The 21,892-nt window shown below is 34.7% G+C and overlaps 1 protein-coding gene across 6 annotated transcripts in view; it reads left to right on the top strand.

Annotated features, from left to right (window-relative positions):
* ST7 (suppression of tumorigenicity 7) overlaps window positions 1-21,892 on the top strand; it is a 288,256-nt gene that overhangs the window by 235,222 nt on the left and 31,142 nt on the right. For all 6 annotated transcript variants that reach the window (XM_052001658.1, XM_052001656.1, XM_052001657.1 and 3 more), the window contains one exon: window positions 1,451-1,553. In XM_052001658.1, coding sequence (XP_051857618.1) covers window positions 1,451-1,553 — 103 coding nt within the window. The remainder of the gene's footprint in view (window positions 1-1,450; window positions 1,554-21,892) is intronic.

Below are 21,892 nucleotides of genomic sequence, written 5' to 3'. Positions count from 1 at the left end.
GACTGGACTTACAAAGAGGGGTTGCTCTGAGCCCTTTTCACCAGAGGCTTCTCTTAGTCTGTGAGATTGCTGCTTCTGAGCATGCATTTTCCAAAGTCTGCTGATCTTTTCTTTCACTGTTAGCCAAGCAGAACCCGTCTCCTTTGGGTACTGTAAGTACTGTAAGTGTGTGTGAGTCCCTAAGGTGGGCTTTATATACACTTAGCAAAGTCAGTAGCTCCCAAGCAATGGCTGCCAGACAGTAGATACCAAAAGGCCTGCTTGGGACTTGGATGAGACGCCTTCCTTTATTTCATTTTTTGCACCAGTCCGAGATAGAGAGTGGTTTGGATGAAAACCCCGAGTACGGCAGAGGGCCCGGGGCCACCGTTGTTGGCCCTTTCAGTGCAGACCCACAAAGCACTAGCACCCCGCTCTCCCCCGCCCAGCGCCCCTCCTTTTGGTCGTTGGGGTCCCTGCTGGTGTGCGCTCACGTTTCCCAGGCAGGGGGGTGTGGCAGGCTTTCTGTGACCTACTCAGGGATGACTGGCAGGCGCCAGAAAGCAGCGTCCTTGTTTTTCAGTTCACCGAGGCTTGCACTTTTCCTGATGCGGTCAGTCCTCTCTAGAGTGGGGAAGCAGATAGGGCAGAGGCTGTTTTCTTTTCCTGCTCTCAGAAAGGTTTGCTGTTCAGTGTGTGTGCACTTCAAGATCGAAGTAATTTTCTTTCATTCTTTTTTTTTATCCTGTAGATCGCCAGTACCTACTGCAACATCTTTTCTCCCTACACAGCGACTCCAGCTTGGGAGGGCAGGGCTAGGGTTGTCACAGCTTTCCCTGTGGTGTCTGCCTGCCAAGTACAGCTCTGGAGTTAGCCGTGGGGTGTGAGGTGAGAAAGAGATTGCATGGTCTGGTTTTTTTTCCTTCACTGGGGCAGATGACTTGCCCACAGTTTGGGCATGCACACCCCCTGCCGGTACAGCTGAAAGCAGACCCGCTTGCTGCTGATGCTGCAACAACCTTAACTCCCAACACAGCCACTGACATTGGGTTGGGGACCACCATCAAATTTTCCCCCAGTTCTGTTTTTAACATCCTCACTCTAACGTAACATGATTTTCTCTTTTTCCTACATCGTCTGCCCCTGTAAGTCTCCCTACCCCCCACCTAAGCAGGTACCTCGTAGGAAATTTAGATTAGTTATTTAGAGAGAGAAAATTGACAGCTTGAAATTACTTTCTGCCTTAATTAGATGCAAGCACGCTTTCTGCTTCTGCTGGGGTTTTCATTGGCCTTGATCTAAGGGATCACTCAGAGGTTCCATTTGTTGTGGAGGTTTGGAGAGCATATGTGATTGGCTCAGCTTGATTACATGGGCCCTTGATTGTGTATCTGTATCTAAATATATCTTTCCGGGTGTTTTTCTAGACAGCCCCGAGTGAATTGTGCCTGTCTGTCCCTCTGCCTTTCAGGTTCTCCCCAGAGGCTGCGTCCCGGCGAGGACTGAGCACGGCAGAGATGAATGCAGTCGAGGCCATTCACAGAGCCGTAGAGTTCAATCCTCATGTGCCAAAAGTAAGTCCAAGAAGTCCCCCATTGGAGCTTGTTAGGAGATCGGAGGAAATGTTCACTGACCACAGTTTCATGCCTGTAATAAGTTCAGTATATACAAAAGGTACTACAGCCAACAGTGACTCTTATGTGGTCATTAACTTGTTTTTGCTTTAGAGCAGAAACTTAATCTGGATCTTGTGTAATTTCATGCTAGACGTTCACAAAAACTTCTGGAGCCAATTTATGGATTTTGTAGTGTGGGGGTAACACTACACAGCGTAACCTTGGGCTTGAAATGCTGTTCAAATTAGACAGTTATCATGGTTATAGTTTTAGGCTATTCAGTATCATGTCATAGCCTCAGGAAATAAATCTTGACATGAATAGAGATTCAGAAGCAATACTGAATAAGGTGCTTTCAGTATTTATAAACAAATTCCATTGACTCATTTTGTGTCAAGAACATTCTAGGAAAAAGTAACTCAAAGAATTGTAAAAATAAAGTAAAACACTAAAAAAAAAAAAAAATAAGTTTGAAGTATAAAATGGTGGAAAGAACACCAGTTCTGGAGCCAGAGGATCTGGATTCAAATGTGCCTCTGAGTCTTACTACCCACACAATCCTCAGGAAAACACTTACCTTTCCAGGGCTTCATTTTTTTTTTTCTCTAAAATAAATTGGTTGGACTGGATAGCTGCTGAAGTCCAGGTCCTTTTCAACTCTGATACAGTGATCTTCAGGGTATTTTAAAGTTGTGTTTAGTCCTCAAATGTGAATTGCATGACGGAGTAAATTTTTAAAGTTCCATTACTTGTTTTGTAACAAAATCTCTATATTAAAGCCTATAGAGATTGGGTAAATTTATGACCATCATGTAGTGGGGGTTTTGTTTTGTTTGTTTGTTTTTCTCCCAGTAATTCCCTACAGTTTTCTATTCAGTAAATTCATTGATTTAGCAATCATTTATTAAGCATTTCTTTTGGCAGAGCACTTTGCTAGAAGCAGATACATAATTTAAATACATTTGCATTATCTAATATTCCAATAGGGAACAATAGACATAACTTTCTTAGTGACATAACCTAGTTTTCTCATTAACAAAATGACAGGGATAAACAATACTCTTGAACTTCTCTTTCAGCTGTAATATCTAATGTCTGTGAATGTGGATTTTATTAGTGAGCAACAAAGTAGATTTGTATTTTTAATATGGCTAATTTTTCTGCAATGATTTATAGAACCATGAATGCTTTATAAATGTTTATTGAATCAAGTTGAATTGATACTGTAGTGGTGAGGTATTAAATTTGCAAAAGAAGATGCTAAAGGAACATTTAGTTAACCTCAATGAATTCAGGGAATTAGTCCTGAAATAACCATATCCAACAATATTGAAAGAACTTGTAGATGTAATTGCCGAACTTAAAATGATGAGCTTTGAAAGGACAAGAAAAATAACATAGGATTAGAGGAAAGTAAATGTTGTTTCTAGTTTGAAAATGTGGAGGAAGATGAACCTGAAAGCTGTATGTTAATGAGCTTGATTTTTGTCATGAGCATTCCAGAAGGCAAACTTTGTTCAGTGAAATCCAGCTTGACTTTGTTAAGGTTAGGTTCTAGCAGATAACCCTCACACTGGTGGATCAGTTTTATGTCCTAAATGGACAAATGTGAGCTAGATAATAGTACAATCCTATGGAATGAGCACTATTTGAAAGGCTGGATCCAAGGAATAATCATAATACATTGATGCCAGTTTGGAGTATAGTTAATGGAGTGCCCCTGGAAATTTATCCTCAGCCCTTGCTGTTTCAATATTTTTATTATTGACTTGGATGAATTTCCAAAAGGAAATATATTAAATTTGTAGACAAAAGCTTGCAAATCAGTTAATGCATTGAATCACAGAACCATCTTCCAAAAAGACCTTGACATATTAGAACAAACTAAATCTTAAATGATTGATGAAATTTGTAGCCATAAATGCAAATTTTTCTAATTAGTTTTTAAATTTGAATTTTATAGATACATAATGGAGGAAGCATTATAGTAGTTTTTCTTTTAAAAATGTAGGAAGTCAATAAGATTCAATAGCATAATATGGCTGTCATACACACACAATAAAAAATTAATGCTATTCTAGGAAGCAGTAAGAGAATCATGAATGTAAAATAAAGGTAATTGTCTTGGCGTTCTAAGTACTGTCATACAAAGAAGGACTAAAGACATTCTAGTTGGTTCCACCAGGCCCAGAAAGATGAAGCAGACAGTATGTGGTTGTGGTGCTATAAAGCTAGCACTTAGACTGAGACAAACCAAATTCAGGTGCTCTGAGGTCTCTGTTAATGCAGTGTCTTAAAATGCCATGAAGATCCAGTGAATCTCAAAGGTCTGGCAGGGAGCAAACAGTGGGTGCTGGAGGCAAGGTAAGATCCAAACAAGCCTGATGATCCCACCCAAAAGTACAGCAAAGGAAGAGACTGCTCCTGGCACAAAGTCCCAGTTTGGGAACTAAATTTGAAGAGATGAGAAAATTAAAAACAATAACATTTAACATAAAAATTTATTGCTAATCCTGTGATGAACACAGAGACTCAAGGGGAAAAGTAGATTTTCCATTGAGTGCATGAATTTCAAAAGAATTGAAGCATCCCCCCCCAAAAAAAAGAAATAATAGCACAAAAGGAAAAAATTAGGAAAAGAATAATTAGCTTTGAAAAGAAAGTAGTAAAATTTATCTAAGAAATAGAATACCTAAAAACTAGAACATACCAGACAGAAATTAGTGACCGTGAGACATTAAGAAATGTTAGAACAAAATTTTAAAATTAAAAACTGAGCTCTGATATTTAAAAAGACTGATTTATAAAACAGATAATTAATTGAGATGATTAATAATGGAGAGATAGTTTTAAAATCATTGGATTCTGTGAAAACCAATTGTTTTAAAATATCTGAACACTTTATTTTAAGAAATCATAAAAGAAATCTTCCCAGATCTATTAGAATAAAAGAACAAATTTAGAAAAAACCCACAAATCACCTACTAAAAGGAACTCTAAGGGAAACATCCCAGGAATGTCATGGCCAACATTCAGAGCCTCTGCATCAAAGAATAAATAATTCAGTCATCAAAAAAGAATTGGTGCAAGTAGCACAGTCAGGAAGGATGACACAAGACTTGATAGTGTTTACTAAAAACCAAAGATCTTGGAATACAGTGTTCTAAAAGGCAAACATTAAGGCTTATAATAAAAAGTAATGGGCCCTGCAAATTGAGTATAAATTTAAATTGTAATGGAAGAAAAATCTTTCTAGCATTCCTAATAAACTTAAACCTTTGGTAAACAGAGTTGAGTATGAACTTTGAAATGCAAATAACAACAGTTTATAGGAACTTAGGGAAGTAAATTTACATGAACAACTAAGGGCTAAAGAGAAGAAACAAGTGTCTCTTCAGAACTTTTTTGTTTTCAAAGTCTTCAAATAGTATTAAGGGAAAAGTGTATTAAGAAAAACAGAACCTGAGGGTGGATTGGTTTTGCTCTCAGGATGTTTAGTGGAAGAAAGAGAAAGAAGAGTAAATGAATATAACACAGAAGGAAGAAGAGGTTGAAACTTGTTCTCTCTCATAATTGGGATATGTAAACATAGAGGAAGGAATGAGCAATGTAGGCATCAAATGATCCTTACTCTTATCTGGAACAGAAATTTTTAAAAGATTGAGTATACACACAGATCATTTAGTGTAGAAATTCATAAACCTCAAAAAGAAAAAAAAAACACAAATAAACAGAGATGAGAATAAGTTACAGTAGAGTAGCAATGATTGGGACTTGCTGAAAAAGTGTATTCCATTCACAGAAGTGACTTTTTTTTAGGCTGAAGACTGTATTGAACCCCCCTGGTAAGCTTTGAATCTACTTTATAAGACATAAGATTACTTTCAGATATACAGGGTGAAGCATTTTTACCTTAAAACAAAAACAAAAAACTCCCAATTGCCTTGCATAAGTAGACTTCCTGGGGATATTTTTACTTATGAAAAACCAATATACATGCATATATATACATATATATATAATATATAAACATGTGTATGTATATGTATGTACACACATACTTTTTAAAGCCACCATCATATATTTAGGTAGGATTGTCATCCAAGACATGCAAAATACTCTTAAAAATAATGCCAACATATCCTTTCAAGGCAGACAAGTAATAGCTGTTTGATTTTAGTAACTTTTTAATAGAAATACAAGCCTTCCCACCCCAGGACTATTAGTCTTTTCCAGCTTTACTATGATTTCTGACAACCTTGACTATAAAAAGCAGAACCTGAAATAGGGGATTGGGGTTGAGGAGGGAATTGTCTTTCCTGTTCCTTCTCATTCTCTCCAGAAAGACTTTTGAATCATTGAAATTACCATTATGAACCCTTAGAGAGATACTCTTTATTAGGGGAAGATGATGTGATTTAGGCCATAGATCAGAGTTTATTGCCCCTTAATTTAGACAGAGTTCTGATTCCTTGATAATCTGATTTCTGACTATAGCAAAAAGAGAAAGAGCTGTAAGAGGCAGCTGATGGGGCCAACAAGGAGACAGGGAAAAGAAAATTAAATTAAACTTAATATAGTAACTGAAGGTCATAACAGTGACCTTATGCCATCAATAAGTTTCAGGATACGCTATTTATGAAAGTAAGGAAGATGTAATAATTTTTTTTTTAATTTCCATTCAAAATGGTTCAGGTTTTTTTTTTTTTAAATTGTGCTTAAAGGAATTAAACATTGTATGGCTCATTATTGCTCATATATTACCTAAGTTTTGCACTTCCCATTATGTGACTTAAGCTGTGGGAGAACACAATTAAATTCCTCATTTCGGGGTGGAATGGAAGGAGGTTACACTGAATTCTCTCTGGCCACGAAGGTCCAGTTAGTAAACTTACACTTCCTGTGAACTAAATAGTACCCCAGAGATCTACAAAGAAGTAATGTCTCTAAAATAAAGAACTCATCAGGTGTATGATATTGAGTACTTCTTATTAGTGCTAAAAATACATAAATTGTATTGACTTTTAAATCATAATTTATTCATTTTTGCATAATTCATTTATACATGTGCCACTGGGATATTTCAATGTAATAGTAACTTTGAATGAACTCATTACTTCCCTTTTGTAGTAGGAGAGCCATAGCAAAGGACCTATTTATGGGTTTTCCTTCCCTTGTTCCCAGTCCTAAGTCCTTTTTTATTTCTATCTGGAGTGTATTTCAATAGATAATAGATTCCTTTTTTAAAAATATGCTCCTTCTCCTTTCCCTCATTTCATCACTGGGCCTAAAATCAGAAGGATCTGGATTTGTATGTGGCCTCATGACACTTAGTAACTGTATGAGTCTGGGCAATTCATTTGACCTCTGTTTGCCTCAGTTTCCTTACTTTTGAAATGAGAAAGATAACAGCATCTACCTACCAGAATTGTTGTGATGATAAAATGAGATATGAAATTATCAAGCGCTTAACATAGTGACTGGCACATAGTAGATATTACAGAAATGTTAGTTATTATAATATCATTATTATTAATAGAAAAACATATGATAGGAAAAAATGAGAAAATTCAGTCTAGTCAAATAATAAAATTAGTGACTTATGGACATCTTGATATTTGTTATTTGCTCTGAATAAGAATATATTCATTCATTCATTAAGACTTGTTCCAGCAAAATAAATCTTTTCCTAACATTGGTGACAAATGTAACAGACACTAGATAGTGTGCTGCTTTTTAATCAGTAAAATTTAGTCATGGAAATGAGAAAGACCCCTTACGTATCATTAATCTCTGGACATGGGAAATTAGTTGATCATTTCACCCATGTCAAGGTCAGCAATGTCCTTCTGAAAGGATGCTCTACCCTAAATATTTCTCATGAAGTGCTGCCTTTGATAGTTCTTGTAAGCTTCATGGATGGACATCAGAATAAAAAGAAGATAGAAACACAGATATTAGCAGTGACAAAGAGAAGATAGTTATACCCTGAAATGACTCCTACTTGCCCTAAAAATGTGAGAAAAATTGAGCCACTAATAGAGTGAGTCATTTGGGAATAAGAAAATGGGTTTTGTTTGCATATAGACAACATTCTTGGCTCTGAGTTTTCTGGGATATGTATTGTGTGCCTTTCTCCTAGGCTGCCCACAGCAACTTAGTGATAGTCAGCTTCTAAGAGGATAGATAGCCAGGGTGAAACTGCTAAGAAGAACCATTGGTGGGGTTACAAATTACCAAATGTGTAAAAATCCGTTTTATCCATACTCTAAGTCCAGAAGTCCATTCTAGCTAGTCTTAACCTTCTATCATATCTTGAGACTCAAACATCATCAGTAGGATCATCACTGAATGAGATGCCATCTCAGGGATTAGTGGGACAGCATGTGGGCACTAAATACCTGAGGAATTGTTAAGAAAAGGAGGATGAAGAGACTCCCCAAATAAACTGCTTTCTTAGAGGGTTGACCCTGGACAGTCCTACTTCGTTGACTGAATTGGTTCAGATTGAATTGAAATTATAACAAGTTTTAACTGGATTCTAACTAAGTGTTATTCATGACAGATTTTAGCAATGAAGTATGCAAAAGATTTTTGAAATGAAGAAAGAAAGAAAAAAGTTTTATGACACAAATTTCTTTCCTAAAAAAATTATGCAAGAGGGAAAAAAGAATCTTTTCAGTGTATAGACTCCAATTTTATGAGGATTTCAGAAGGCTTGTCAAAGAAGTCGTCATGGTAATTGTGTGTGGTGATGAAGTATCTGTAAGGCATTATTATAAAAGCTTTATTTCATGCAAAAGTGTGGCAGTCTTACCTTTGCATTTCCATAAGGCTGATTGACAGAGTATGAAATTGTTTCTTAATCCAATTTAGAAAACACAGTGTGTAGTGGTTCTTAGCGTTTTAAAATGCTTGAAGCATGAAAACAGAACTAAAATGTCCTTGCTAGGTTTTTTGGTAATATTACATATCAGTGGTACATTTGAAAAATATTATTTTAAATAAATTTTTAAAAATTGAATATGTTGCTCCAAATTTTATTTTATTTTATTTTTTAAAGAGAAAAGGGAGCTTCCTGAGGAAGCAACTAGGTGATTTTCATTATCTCTGTTTTTTTCTTCTCCTGACATTATTCATCTTGTTAGTCACAGTGTTATAATAAATATGTTTCTTGGAACTTCACTCATTTCAGAAACATGTCCCTCTCCCAATGTCTACTGTTTGGGATATAGATCTAATAACATTATTACTGGATCAAAGTTATACATGGTTTTATAGCCCTTTGGATGTAGTTCCAAATTGTTCTCCAAAATCATTGAACCAGTTCGCTAATCTTTCAATACTTCATTTGGGTCTCTTTTTTCTTTTATTCTCTTCAGTATTTGTCATTTTTAATAGGTATGAGGTGGTAGTTCAGAGTTGTTTTAACTTGATTTTCTCTAATAAATAGTAATTTAGAGTTTTTTATGTGACTATAGATAGCTTTGATTTCTTTTTCTGAAAAATTACCTGTTCATATAATTTGACCATTTATCATTTGGGGAATGGCTCTTATTTTTTATAAATTTGGCCCAGTTCCCTATATATTTGAGAATTAAAGTTTTTAACTTTTTGATATTATTTAATTGTCTATGATACCTTTAAGCAAAATGTAGTTTCCCTGATTATCTCTTTCAATTAGGTCTAATTTTGCTTTTTCTTTGTTTGAGCTAATGATTGCCACTTCTGTCCTCTTCACTTCAGCTGAAGCATTATAGATTCTGCTCCATCCTTTCATTTCAACTCTGTCTTTCTGTCCCAAGTGCTTGTCTTGTATACAATGTATTGTTGGATTCTGGTTTTCAATCTATTCTGTTCTCTGTTGCTATTGTATAAGTTAGCTTATCCCTTTTATATTCACATTTATGATCACCAACTCTGCATTCCCTCCATGAAATTTTCCTGTTTATTTCTCTCTCTCTTTTTTTTTATCCTATCCCTCTTCAAGAGTCTGTCTTGTTTCTGACCATTGCCATCCCTAATCTGCCCTTTCCTTATTATCTCCTGCCCCATATGTCTCATCCAGTTTCCCTCTTATCTTCATATTGGATAAGATACATTTCTGTACCCAGCTGAGAGAGAGAGAGATAGCTAGAGAGCGCGCGCGCACACACACATACACACACACACACACACACACACACACGCCACCATCCCATCCACATTTTCCTCTCTACAATAAAAGCTTTCCCTTGAATACCTCTTTTGTATGAGAAAATGTGTCCCATTTTACCTCTCTTCGTCCTTCTCCCAATTCATCCTTCTTTCTTATCCCACAGTCTTTTTTTTTTTTTAATTTGCAGATCATTCCAACATAATCAACTTACAACTGTGCCCTCTGTCTATGTAGACTCCTTCTGTCATAATAAACATAAGTCCACAGGAATTATACACACACAGACACACACACACACACACACACACACACACACACACACATATTATATACCATCTTTCACATAGGAATAAAGTTTAATTCCATTGACTCCCTTTTGATTCTTCCTTTTTGAATGTCTGATTTTCTATTCAGCTTTGCTCTTTTCATCAGGAGTGCTTAGAAGTTCTTTATTTCATTAAATGTCCATTCCCCTCCTCCCCTCCCCCACCCCCCCAGAAGGATTATCCACAGTTTTGCTGGATATGTGATTCTTGGTTGTAATCCTAGCTCCTTTGCCCTCCAGAATATCCCAAGCCTTCTACTCCTTTAACTTGGAAGCTGCTGATCTTGTTTGATCCTGACTATGGTTCCATGATATTTGAATTGTTTTTCTGGCTGGGAGCTGAGGGATTTGGCTATAATATTCTTGAAAGTTTTCATTTTGGGATCTCTTTCAGGAGGTAATAAATTCTTTCAATTTCTATTTTACATGCCTTAGAATCAAGCTTATTAATAATCCATTTAAAGCTTCTGATTGGCTCACTGTTGTTTACTTAGCATATCTGTGTTAGCTAGCAAAAGGTACAAGCAGGTGAAAATATAGTCATTGGATTGATGAAAAATAATGTCATAAATCAAGAAAACTAATGAAATCTCTATAAAAGCTAAACATGATTTCTTTTTTGTTTTATTCCTATTTTTTTTCATAGAGGGAAAAAAAGAAAGACTGGTCATCTGTATGTAATTTAGACAATATTAAAGCTACTTCTAAGTTTTGTTCTGTCCTTTTAAAAAATCCTATTTTGGAATGCTCTGACAGACATTGTAGGAGAGTCAAAGAATCACAAAATTAGAGAGCTCAGAAGAATCTAAGCAGACAACTAGTCCAAACCATATGCAGAGAGAATATGTTGACCAGCCTCATAAAGACTAAGAGAAAACTTGCCGCCTTTGAGGAAGCCCATTATTCCTTTTAGCCAATTCTGATTCTTAAGAAGGATGTGTTGTGGGGTGTGTGTGTGTGTATGTGTGTATTTGTGAGAGAGAAAGAGATCTAAAAATCTTAAAAGCATGTCTTAAATAGAATAATAATCTTAGATAACATAATATGCTATTATTCAAGTCACTGATAAAAATGTTAAATAGCTTAAAGGAAACACAAATCTCTGAGGTATTCCACTAGAGATCTGCCAAGTTGACACTGAATCATTAATAGCTTTTCCTCAAGTTTGGCCATCCATCTTTTATCTTTTGCACATGAATAGTATGAGATGCTTTTATAAAAAGTTTTGCTAAGATCTATGTAAATTATATCCACCTTCACTACATCTACTAATTCAGGAATCCTATCAAAAAAGGCAAATGCAATTAGTCTGCGATGACCTATCCTTGAATCCATACTGTCTCTTTATAATCATAAATTTCCTTTCTAGACACTCACCAAGCATATCCTTAATAATCTATTTGAGAAAACTGTGAAGGTACTTATTTATGAGAATCATGAACAGTTAAAAGATACTTGGTAATTTCTTTGTCTAGATCACTAGATCTATTGGATATAGAGTAATTTCAAAGTTTCACCAGTAATAGGAAATAGCAAGCAATGCATTTCTGTTACTATTGAAGGAAATTATTATTATTTGCAGGAAAGAGAAAATTCTTTTAAAAAGCCAATTACATAGAAGCAGGTTTTACCAATAATAAACAAAACTTATTAGATTTCATATGTCTGTTCTTAAAATGATAGGAACCATTTGTTGTTCCAGTTTCTTATTGTGTTTTCCCACTAAGCAGTTATTCATGCTTTTCCCTCTTCTTGGAATACATTGTCCTTCAATTCAGTCCACTTGCCTCTTCCTACAAGATCTAGTTTATGTGCCTAACTCCTCCTAGAAGTCTTCCTTGTCTGTGTCCTCCATACTTACTTTCCACACCAAATAAAAGTGATCTCTCCTCATTTTCTCATCATACTTTACTCAGACCTCTTCTTTGCACCTAAATATATTTGTTTGAGACCTTGAGGTATAAGAGAGTGCACTGAACTGAGAATACGTGCCTTGGATGCTTACTAGCCAAGTGGCAAGTCACTTAATCATTATGACACTTGGCTTCCTATCCAGTCAGTTGCCAAAGCTTTTCATATTTCCTTCCATAAAACCTGTGACATCTGTCCTCCTTTCTCTGTTCATATAACCACCACCCTAGTTCAGGACCATTTCAATAGCTTCCTAATTGGTTTCCTGGCCTCAAGTTTCCTTCAATTATCCTATTCATACAGTTATCAAAGTCATTTTCTTTTCATTTAAATACAAGAAAAAATAGTTTTCAACATTCATTTTGAATGAATTCCAAGTGTTTTCCCCCTTCCATTCTTCCTCCCCCACTTTGCAAGACAGCAAGCAACCCAATATAGGCTATACATGAACAATTACCTATCTGATTGTAATTGGCCACCTATAGGTCCCAGGGCAAACCCCATTTGTTCATTGTTTGACTCCTGATTGATTCAGATTGAATGTAAATAATGACATTTCTGCTTTGGCCAGAAACCCTGAGGGTCTTCCTCTCCCAGATTCATCTGTTCGTTTATTTCTTTAGATTTTGGGGGGACTAGATGAAAGAGGAAATTGTTTGCCTCAAAAGCTAACTAGCCTTAATCACTGAATGGGTCAAATTGTGACTTGTTGGAGACTTAGTTTAAAAAGGCCACAGTCTTCCGTTTCATCCAGGGCCATCTCCAGTCATCCTGATATCTGTCCAGGGAGGGGAAAGTAAGGCAGGTTTGTTTCCACTACAAAAAGGGCTGCCACAAACATTTTGGCACATACAGGTCCTTTTCCCTCCTTTAAGATCTCTTTTGGGATATAAGCCTAGTAGAAACACTGCTGGATCAAAGGATACGTACATTTTGATAGCCCTTTGAGGTATACTTCCAAATTGCTTTTCAAGCAATTATAACTCTATTCAACAATGTATCAGTTCACAACGCTGCCAACAATGTATTACTTAAATCCAATTCACTTGCACATCATGGCATCACCCCCCTGATGTCATGACCCTCTTCTAAAACAAAGGACAAACAACATTTCCACATTAGTGATGTTGTTAAAAGAAGAATCTGAATGAAAGGAAACCACGAGAAAGGAGGAAAAAAGTGAAAAATAGTATGCTTCAATCTGCATTCAGATTTCATTCTTTTTTCTCTAGATGTGGATAACATTTCTAGCAGGAGTCAAACTGATTTTCTTAAAGGATAAATCTAACTTTATAACTCTCCTAAAAAACAAAGCCCAGTGACCCTTCATCTTTATTTTGTCCTTTTCTAATGTATTATTTTTCTAAAAATTACAACCATAATTATTGGTATGATAACACAAGCCTTCTTTTTAAACTAGTAGTTGTATATAATCAGAAATATTTAGCAAACACTAATTAGAAGAGCAAATGAGCAAATGTGTATAAAATGTTTAGAAAACTTAATTGCTTTGTTATGTATGTATGTGTAGTTTATAAATTCCTTAAAGTCTGGATCTGTGTCATCTCTACATATGTATATTCTCATTATAAAACAGAATTTAGTGTACAACAAATGCTTAATAATTATTTATTAAATAGAATTGAGTTGAATTGGACTGAATTGGATTTTTCTTGAGGAAATAAAGAATACCAAATCTTTTTGTATAGAAGATGCCAATTCCTCTCCAAATATATATTAATTAGATGCAAACATTTGAAGAAAATCTGGGTAACTTAACATCACCTTTGGTTCCATCAGAATAATTTTCAGAATGAGTAGATAATTTATTGAAGCCCTCTAAGAACATGTGTATATAATATGGAATTATACATTATTCTTTTGAAAAACTAAGACAAGATAGGTCTTTCAATTCAAAAGTCAGCATTCAAAAAATTGTTCTTATATGGATATTTTCATTTGAATTTATGGCACAATAATTCTGGTTGATGACTCTACACAAATAGTATACACAAAGAGTGTAGATCAGACTTTGTTGTAATTAATATTGTCTTCTAGACTTCTTTTATCATAAAGAATGCTCTTTCCACAATCATCAAGTGACTCATTTTTGCCTGTATCCAGGGAAATTAATTATACTTTGAAAAGAAATTTAGATTATGTCTCTAATGACTTGGAAGTCCCAGTTAGAAAAATAAGGACTTGATGGCAGATGATGTGTTGTCATGTCTTCTGGATGGGTCATCATTAATTTAGAGGAGAAAGAACAATATGGGAAATGAGATGTTAATTCATGTTGGTGATGTCAAAGAATAGAAGTTGATTTCATGACCATATGGCATATAACAGAAGACTAGATTTTTAAAAAATCTTTTTATTTTCAAAACATATGTATAGATAGTTTTCAACATTTACTCTTGCAAAACCTTATGTTTGGAATTGTTTTCTCCCCCCTTTCCCCCCAACCCTCTCTCCTAGATGGCAAGTAATCCAATATGTTAAATACATGCAATCATATCAAAAAGGAAGAAAAAAATAAGAAAGGGAAAAAAAAAACAAACCAAGCAAATAACAACAAAAAATTTAAATATTATATTGTGATCCACAGTCTCCATAATTTCTTTCTGGGTGTAGAATGCTCTCTTCATCACAAGACCATTGGAACTGGACTGAATCATCTCACTGTTGAAAAGAGCCACGTCCATCAGAATTGATCATCATATAATTGCTGTTACTGTGTACAGTGTTCTCTTGGTTCCACTCACTACATTTAATATCAGTTCCTGTAAATCTCTCCAGACCTCTCTGTATTCATCCTTCTAGTCATTTCTTACAGAACAATAATATTCCATAACATTCATATACCACAATTTCCCCAACCATTCTCCAATTGATGGGCATCCACTCAGTTTCCAGTTTGTTTCCACTACAAAGAGGGCTGCCACAAACATTCTTGCAAATACAGGTCCCTTTCCCTCCTTTAAGATCTCTTTTGGGATATAAGCCCAGTAGAAACACTGCTAGATTAAAGGATATGTACATTTTGATAGCCCTTTGAGTATACTTCCAAATAGCTTTTCAGAATGGTTGAATCAGTTCACAACTCTGCCAACAATGTATTTTCCCCACATTCCCTCCAGTATTCATCATTATCTTTTCCTGTCATCTTAGCCAATTGAGGGTATGTAGTGGTACCCCAGAGTTGTTTTAATTTGCATTTCTCTGCTCAATAGTGATTTAGAGTATTTTTTCATATGACTAGAAATGGTTTTAATGTCTTCATCTGAAAATTGTCTATTCATATCCTTTAATCATTTGACTTTTGATCATGGAGAATGACTAGCATTCTTATAAATTTGAATCAGTTCTCAATATACAATTTTAGAAATGAGGGCTTTATCGGAACCCTGGGTTGTTAAAAAAACAAAAAAATTTCCCCCAGTTTACTGCTTCCTTTCTAATCTTGTCTGCATTGATTATCCATTTTGCATTCCATAATGTACTCTAGTTCGTTCCACAAATTCCTTCCTTCTCTACAGATCTGAGAAGTAAACTATACTTTGTTTTTCTTATTTGCTTATAGTATCACTCTTTATGTTTAAATCATAAACCATTTCAACCTTGTCTTGGCATAGGATGTTAGGTGTGGGTCAGTGTCTAGTTTCTGCCATACTAATTAATAATTTTCCCAACAATTTTTATCAAATAGGGAGTTCTCATCCCAGAAGCTAAGATCTTTGGATTTATCAAACATTAGATTACCAAAGTCATTGACTATTGTGTCTTGTGAACCTAAGCTAGTCCGCTGGTCAGTTACTCTATTTCTTAGTCAGTACCAAACAGTTTTGATGACCACTGCTTTATAATGTAGTTTTATGTCTGGTAGAGCTGAGCCACCTTCCTTTGCATTTTTTTTCATTATTTCCCTAGAAATTCTTGATTTTTTTTTTCTTCCAGATGAACTTTATTATTTTTTTCTAGCTCTATAAAATAATTTCTTGGAAGTTTTATTGGTATGGCACTGAACAAGTAGATTAATTTAGGTAGAAGTATTGTTTTTATTATATTAGCTCAGCCTTCCATGAACACTTGATATTTCAGTTGATTAGATCTGACTTTGTGTGGAAAATGTTTTGTAATTGTATTCATATAATTCCTGACTCTCTTGGCAGGTAGACTCCCATATATTTTATATTATCTAGAGTAATTTTAAATGGAATTTCTCTTTGTATCTTTTGCTGCTGGACTTTGTTGGTAACATAGAAATGCTAATGATTTTTGTGGATTTATTTTATATCCTGCAACTGTGCTAAAGTTGTGAATTGTTTCTAGTAGTTTTTTAGTTGATTTTCTAAGTATACCATCATATCATCTGCAAAGAATAATAATTTGGTTTCCTCATTCCCTACTCTAATTCCTTTAATTTTTTTTCTTCTCTTAATGCTAAAGCTAATAGTTCTAATATAATATTGAATAGTAATGGTGATAGTGGGCAATCTTGTTTCACTCCATATCTCACTGGGAATGGTTCTAATTTGTCCCATTACATATAATGCTTGATGGTTTTAAGTAGATGCTTCTGGTCATTTTAAGGAAAACTCCATTTGTTCCTATTCTCTCTAATGTTTTTTTTTTAACTTTTTTTCCTTGTTTGTTTTGCTGAGGCAATTGGGCTAAGTGACTTGCCCAGAGTCACACAGCTCTCTAGTTTTTTTTTTTTTTTTTTTTTTTTTAACACCATAGGAATGGGGGTTGGATTTTGTCAAATTCTTTTTCTGTGTGTATTAAGATAATCATAATTTCTGTTTGTTTGGTTATTGATATAGTCAATTATGCTAATAGTTTTCTTAATATTGAACTAGTCCTGCATTCCTGGCATAAATCTTACTTGGTTATGGTGTACTGTCCTGGGGATAATTTGCTGTAATCTTTTTGCTAAAATTTACATAAGATTTTTGCATCAATATTTATTAGGGAAATTGGCCCATAATTTTCTTTCTTTCTCATGATCTTACCTGGTTTAGATATCAGCACATATCTATCATAAAAGGAATTTGGTAGGAGTCCTTCTTTCCCTAGTTTCCCAAATAGTTTGTATAATATTGGAATTAATTGTTCTTTAAATATTTGGTAGCATTCACATGTAAATCCATCTAGCCCTGGGGATTTTTTTAGGGAGTTGATTAATAGCTTATTCAATTTTTTTTCCTAAAATGGGACTATTTAAGTACTTATATCTTCCTCTGTTAATCTGAGCAATCTACATTTTTGTAAATTTTCAACCATTTCACTTAGATTATCAGATTTATTTGCATATAATTGAGCAAAATAGCTCCTCTCTATTACTCTGATTTCCCCTTCATTGGTGGAAAGTTCTGCCTTTTCATTTTTGATTTTCTTCTTTTCTATTTCTAATCAATTTAACTAAAGGTTTATCTATTTTGTTAATTTTTTTTCCTAAAACAAAATTTTATTTTTGTTTATTAGTGTAATGAAATTGAAAGAAAACTATTGATCTCCCCTTTTATTTTCAGAATTTCAAATTTGATATGGGATTTAATTTGTTATTTTTTCTAGCTTTTTTTAGTTTTATGCCTAATTCACTGATTTTTTTTTTCTTTCTCTATTTTATGCAAGTAAGCATCTAGAGTTATAAAATTTCCCCAAAGAACTGCTTTGGCTGCATCCCATAAATTTTGGTATGTTGTCTCATTATTGTCTTTCTCTTGGATTAAATAATGAATTTATTGTTTTATCCCGCTCTTTTTTTTTTTTTTTTTCCCTGAGGCAATTGGGGTTAAGTGACTTGCTCAGGCTCACCCAGTCAGGAAATATTAAGTGTCTCAGGTCAGATTTGAACTCAGGTCTTTCTGATTTCAGGGCTGGTGCTCTATTCACTACACCAACTAGCTGCCCCATACCCACTCATTCTTTAAGATTAGATTATTTCATTTCCAAATAAGTTTTAGTCTATTTTTCCCTGGCCCTTTATTATATGTAATATGTTTGCATCATGATGCATTTACTATATCTGCCTTTCTGCATTTGAGTTTGAGATTTTTATGTCCTAATATGCGGTCAATTTTTGTGTAGGTTCCATGGACTGTTGATTGGTTCTTCACAAAGAACAAATAGGAAGCTACTGGGGTATAGTAAAGAAATATTGGATTTCACACCAAGAATCTTCACTGTTTATTATTTATGTGAATTTAGCCAAATCACTTGACCTCTCTTGGTCTCACAGTTTTCTCAGTGGTTCACGTTTCTTTTAAGTTTTCTCCTTTACATAGCCAAAGATAGTGGGATTTGATCCGAGATTTCCTAATTTGAAATCCATTTTCTCTATCTACTATCTTTCTTGTAAACCCAAGAGAGTTGGAGTATATTTACTCTATGGTCCCTTCTAGCTCTAGGACCTATAATCTGAATTACAACAAAAATATATAGGTTGAACAAATATGTTCACACATAAATATGTGCATATATAAAATATATATTATATAAATTTACACAGAGAGTGAGTGCAAGCATGTTAGATAGCAATACTCATAATTAACAAAATCTGTTCTACAGTATATAGGTTATGTATAGTTCCAATAAGAAAGAGACACACAGAGAGAGATAGTATGTGTATGTATAAACACATAAATACCTATTTGTGTCTAAATGTCACCCTCTCTAGGGTGGAGGTGGGGTAGCAGGGAGGGAAGAAAAAAATTGATCATTTAGTTGTATATTTGAAGGGAATAACAAGTTGTACATAGTAGATATGCAGTTTCATATATGACTATATATGAAACAGTCATCTTTTTTATTGTAGTATGTTATAAAAATGTTTGTTTTATAAATTAAAAATAAAATTTAATAAAAAAAGAGTTTATAGGATAGGATGATCTCTCATCCTAACAGAAAAGCTTTTATTTGGGCAGGTGGGGGCGGGGCGGGGAGAGAAGACACACAGACAGACTAAGCTAGGCAACTGGCATGAGATAAATTCTGGCTCTTAGGCAGAAAGGAGTACAATAGCAGATTTGGTGCCTGGTAACAAAACTGAGAGGGAAATTTCTAATCTGAGATTTCTACAAGTGAGGTATATAGAGTAAAGGTAATAGATGGACATGAACCTTAAAAAATTTTAATAGCTTTTTTTTTTTGCCAGAACATATGCATGGGTAATTTTTACAACATTGTCGGTTGCACTCACTTCTGTTTCCACTTTTCCCTTCCTTCCCTGCACCCCTTCTCCTAGATGGCAGGTAGTTTCACACATGTTTAACATGTTAAAGTATATCATAGATACAATATATGTATGAACCTGAAATTTTAACAGATTCCTAAATACAATTTTGTAGAGATCACATGGCTCTAATACAGAAAAGGAAGCATATACTTTGTTTAAAAAAAAAAAGACATAATAGAAAGCATAAAAGAAAACTTGTCAACAATCATTCATTGCCTTGTCACTGGAAGTATAAAAACAAAACCAAAATAGACCCTGTCATTAAGGACCTTACATTTTATCTGTGGCATAGGTGGTATAGACATAAGTAAATGTAAAGTATATACAGAGTAATTGGGGGACAGCTATTAGGTCAGCAAAGGTTTCATTGATGGGGACTGGGTATTACAAAAGGCAGAGGTGAGGAAGGAGTACGTTTCAGGGATGTAATTGTCTACTTTGTTCTCACTGCAAGGAATATGTAAAGGAAAAAGAGTGACATTATCCCTTGCCTTCCAGAGGTGCACATTCTAGTATTAATATTCTGCATATGCGCAGTGGAAGCATGATGCAGTAGAAAGAATGAAAAACTTGGAGCCAAAGACCCTTCCTTCACATGCTGTCCTTGAAGCTCTTGGATCTGTATGAAATTTTCTCTGAGCCTGTTCCCTCATTAGTAAAACAAGATGGTTGGACTGAGTAAGCTCTTCTGTCTTTCTTCTAACTCTAGGTCTGTGCTAGTGAGAGGTGTCATGTTGGAGTGACCAGGACACCGCACTTGCAATTAGATAGACCTGGGTTCTCAAACAGATTCACTAAGAGTGTGACTCTTCTCTCACCTTCACTTTTCCTCATATTTTAAGTAAAGAGGTTGAACTCAACAACTTTTTAAGTCCCTTGTATCTCTTACAAGATTTGATCTTTTGATCAAATATATGTAATATAAAGATTTTAAGAAGTAAGGGGGGGAGGGGAGAAGCTATTTCCTGACAAAACATCTTTTCCATAATTTAGTACAAAAGTAGTTTGGTTCTTTAATGTCCTCTACACATTCTGAATTAGTCTAACATTCTAAAAGTTCAACAGTCTTTTACATGTATTTTTGGTTGTACATTTCTTTGTTTAATTTTTGTTTTTGCCCTTTTAGAATCTGAGCTTCCTGTGGAGCCTTCTTTTGAAAATGTTCCCTTTCCCAATTAGGTGCATACACAATGATCATTCAAATGTATTTCTTGAGAGCAAGATGGAGGCTAAGGGAAGGGAAGGGAAAGGAATAAGTATTTATTAAGGCAGGTACTGTGCTAAATCCTTAACAAATAGCTTATTTCATCCTCACAACAACCCTGACATAGATGCTCATCCCTTTTTTATAGTTAAGGAAACTGAGGCAGCGAGAAGTTATTTGTTCAGGTTCACACAGTAATTGTCTGAGGCCAAACTTGAACTCAGGTTTTCTTGATTTCAGCCTCAGTGGTCTTTTCACTGGGCCATCAAACTGTCTCTAATTGGTATACAATAACTTGAGTGTAGTAGCCTTGCAAAAATTAAATTTTATTTCCATTTTAAAGATGAGGAAAAAAGGTGAATGTCGAGCAAGGACACAAAGTGGGTCCAACTAGCTCTAAATTCAGTATCTTTCCACATGTTTATAGCTCTCTAACGTAAACACAGGGATACCTTTCAAAATTAGTGTCTCCTTTCTAACTCTAAGTCTGTGCTAGTGAGAGGTATTATGTTGGAGTGACCAGGACACTACACTTGCAATTAGATAGACCTGGGCTCTCAAATAGATTCACTAAGAGTGTGACCCTTCTCTGGCCTTCACTTTTCCTCATATTTTAAGTAAAGAGTCTGAACTCAACAACTTTTTAGGTCCCTTGTATTTCTTACAAAATTTGATCTTTTGACTCAAGACTATCAAGTTGTTAGCTGCAATACCAACAAAAAAATCTAATTCTCTGAAGAAAAATTTATTCCAGGATTTGTACAATTTGGCTAGCATTTAAAACAGTGCTCTTTAGAGCAATGTCAAAACATAGTAGACATTTAACAAATGTTTGACTAACTTACCTCTATTAAAGAGATTTTTGATATAGATGTCTGCTTGGTAGTTGGCAATGTAACAACTCTGACAATAAAATGTTTAGGTACTTTTTTCCAAAACAAACATCTAAACTTTTAACTTCTATACCTCTGCTCAGTATCATAAAAATACATAAAATTCTGTAGCTTGCATTGTCTCCATAATGTGCTGATGTCCCATTTGCTTTGGGAAAATTATTTTAGAGTGGAGTATAATGTAATATGTGAATTGAATTGTTTGCCCTCTTGGGCAATGGGGAAAAGGAGGAGGGAAAGAGAATAAATTTAGAACACAAAATCTTGCAAAAATGAATGTTGAAAACTATCTTTCTAGGTATTTGCAAAGATAAAATATTGTTGAAAATAAGTAAATTTTTATCAAAAACCTGAAAAAAAAGTAGTAGAGTATAGCTACTGATCTTTACAAGACAGTGGTGAACTTCAACTTACATGACTTGTTATTCATGCTTAGAAACATGGGGAATGATCACTAAGAAAATTCAGTTTTACCACACTTAAGAAAGCAGAAAAAAGAATTCAGGCCAGTGTTTTGGGAAAATTTAAGGAAGGAATACTTTTCTTAATAGGAATATTATACATAG

This window comes from Antechinus flavipes, chromosome 5 (genome assembly GCF_016432865.1).
Source record: "Antechinus flavipes isolate AdamAnt ecotype Samford, QLD, Australia chromosome 5, AdamAnt_v2, whole genome shotgun sequence".
In the NCBI taxonomy this organism is placed as follows: Eukaryota; Metazoa; Chordata; class Mammalia; order Dasyuromorphia; family Dasyuridae; genus Antechinus; species Antechinus flavipes.
This window is presented reverse-complemented; position numbering and strand designations above follow the sequence as displayed.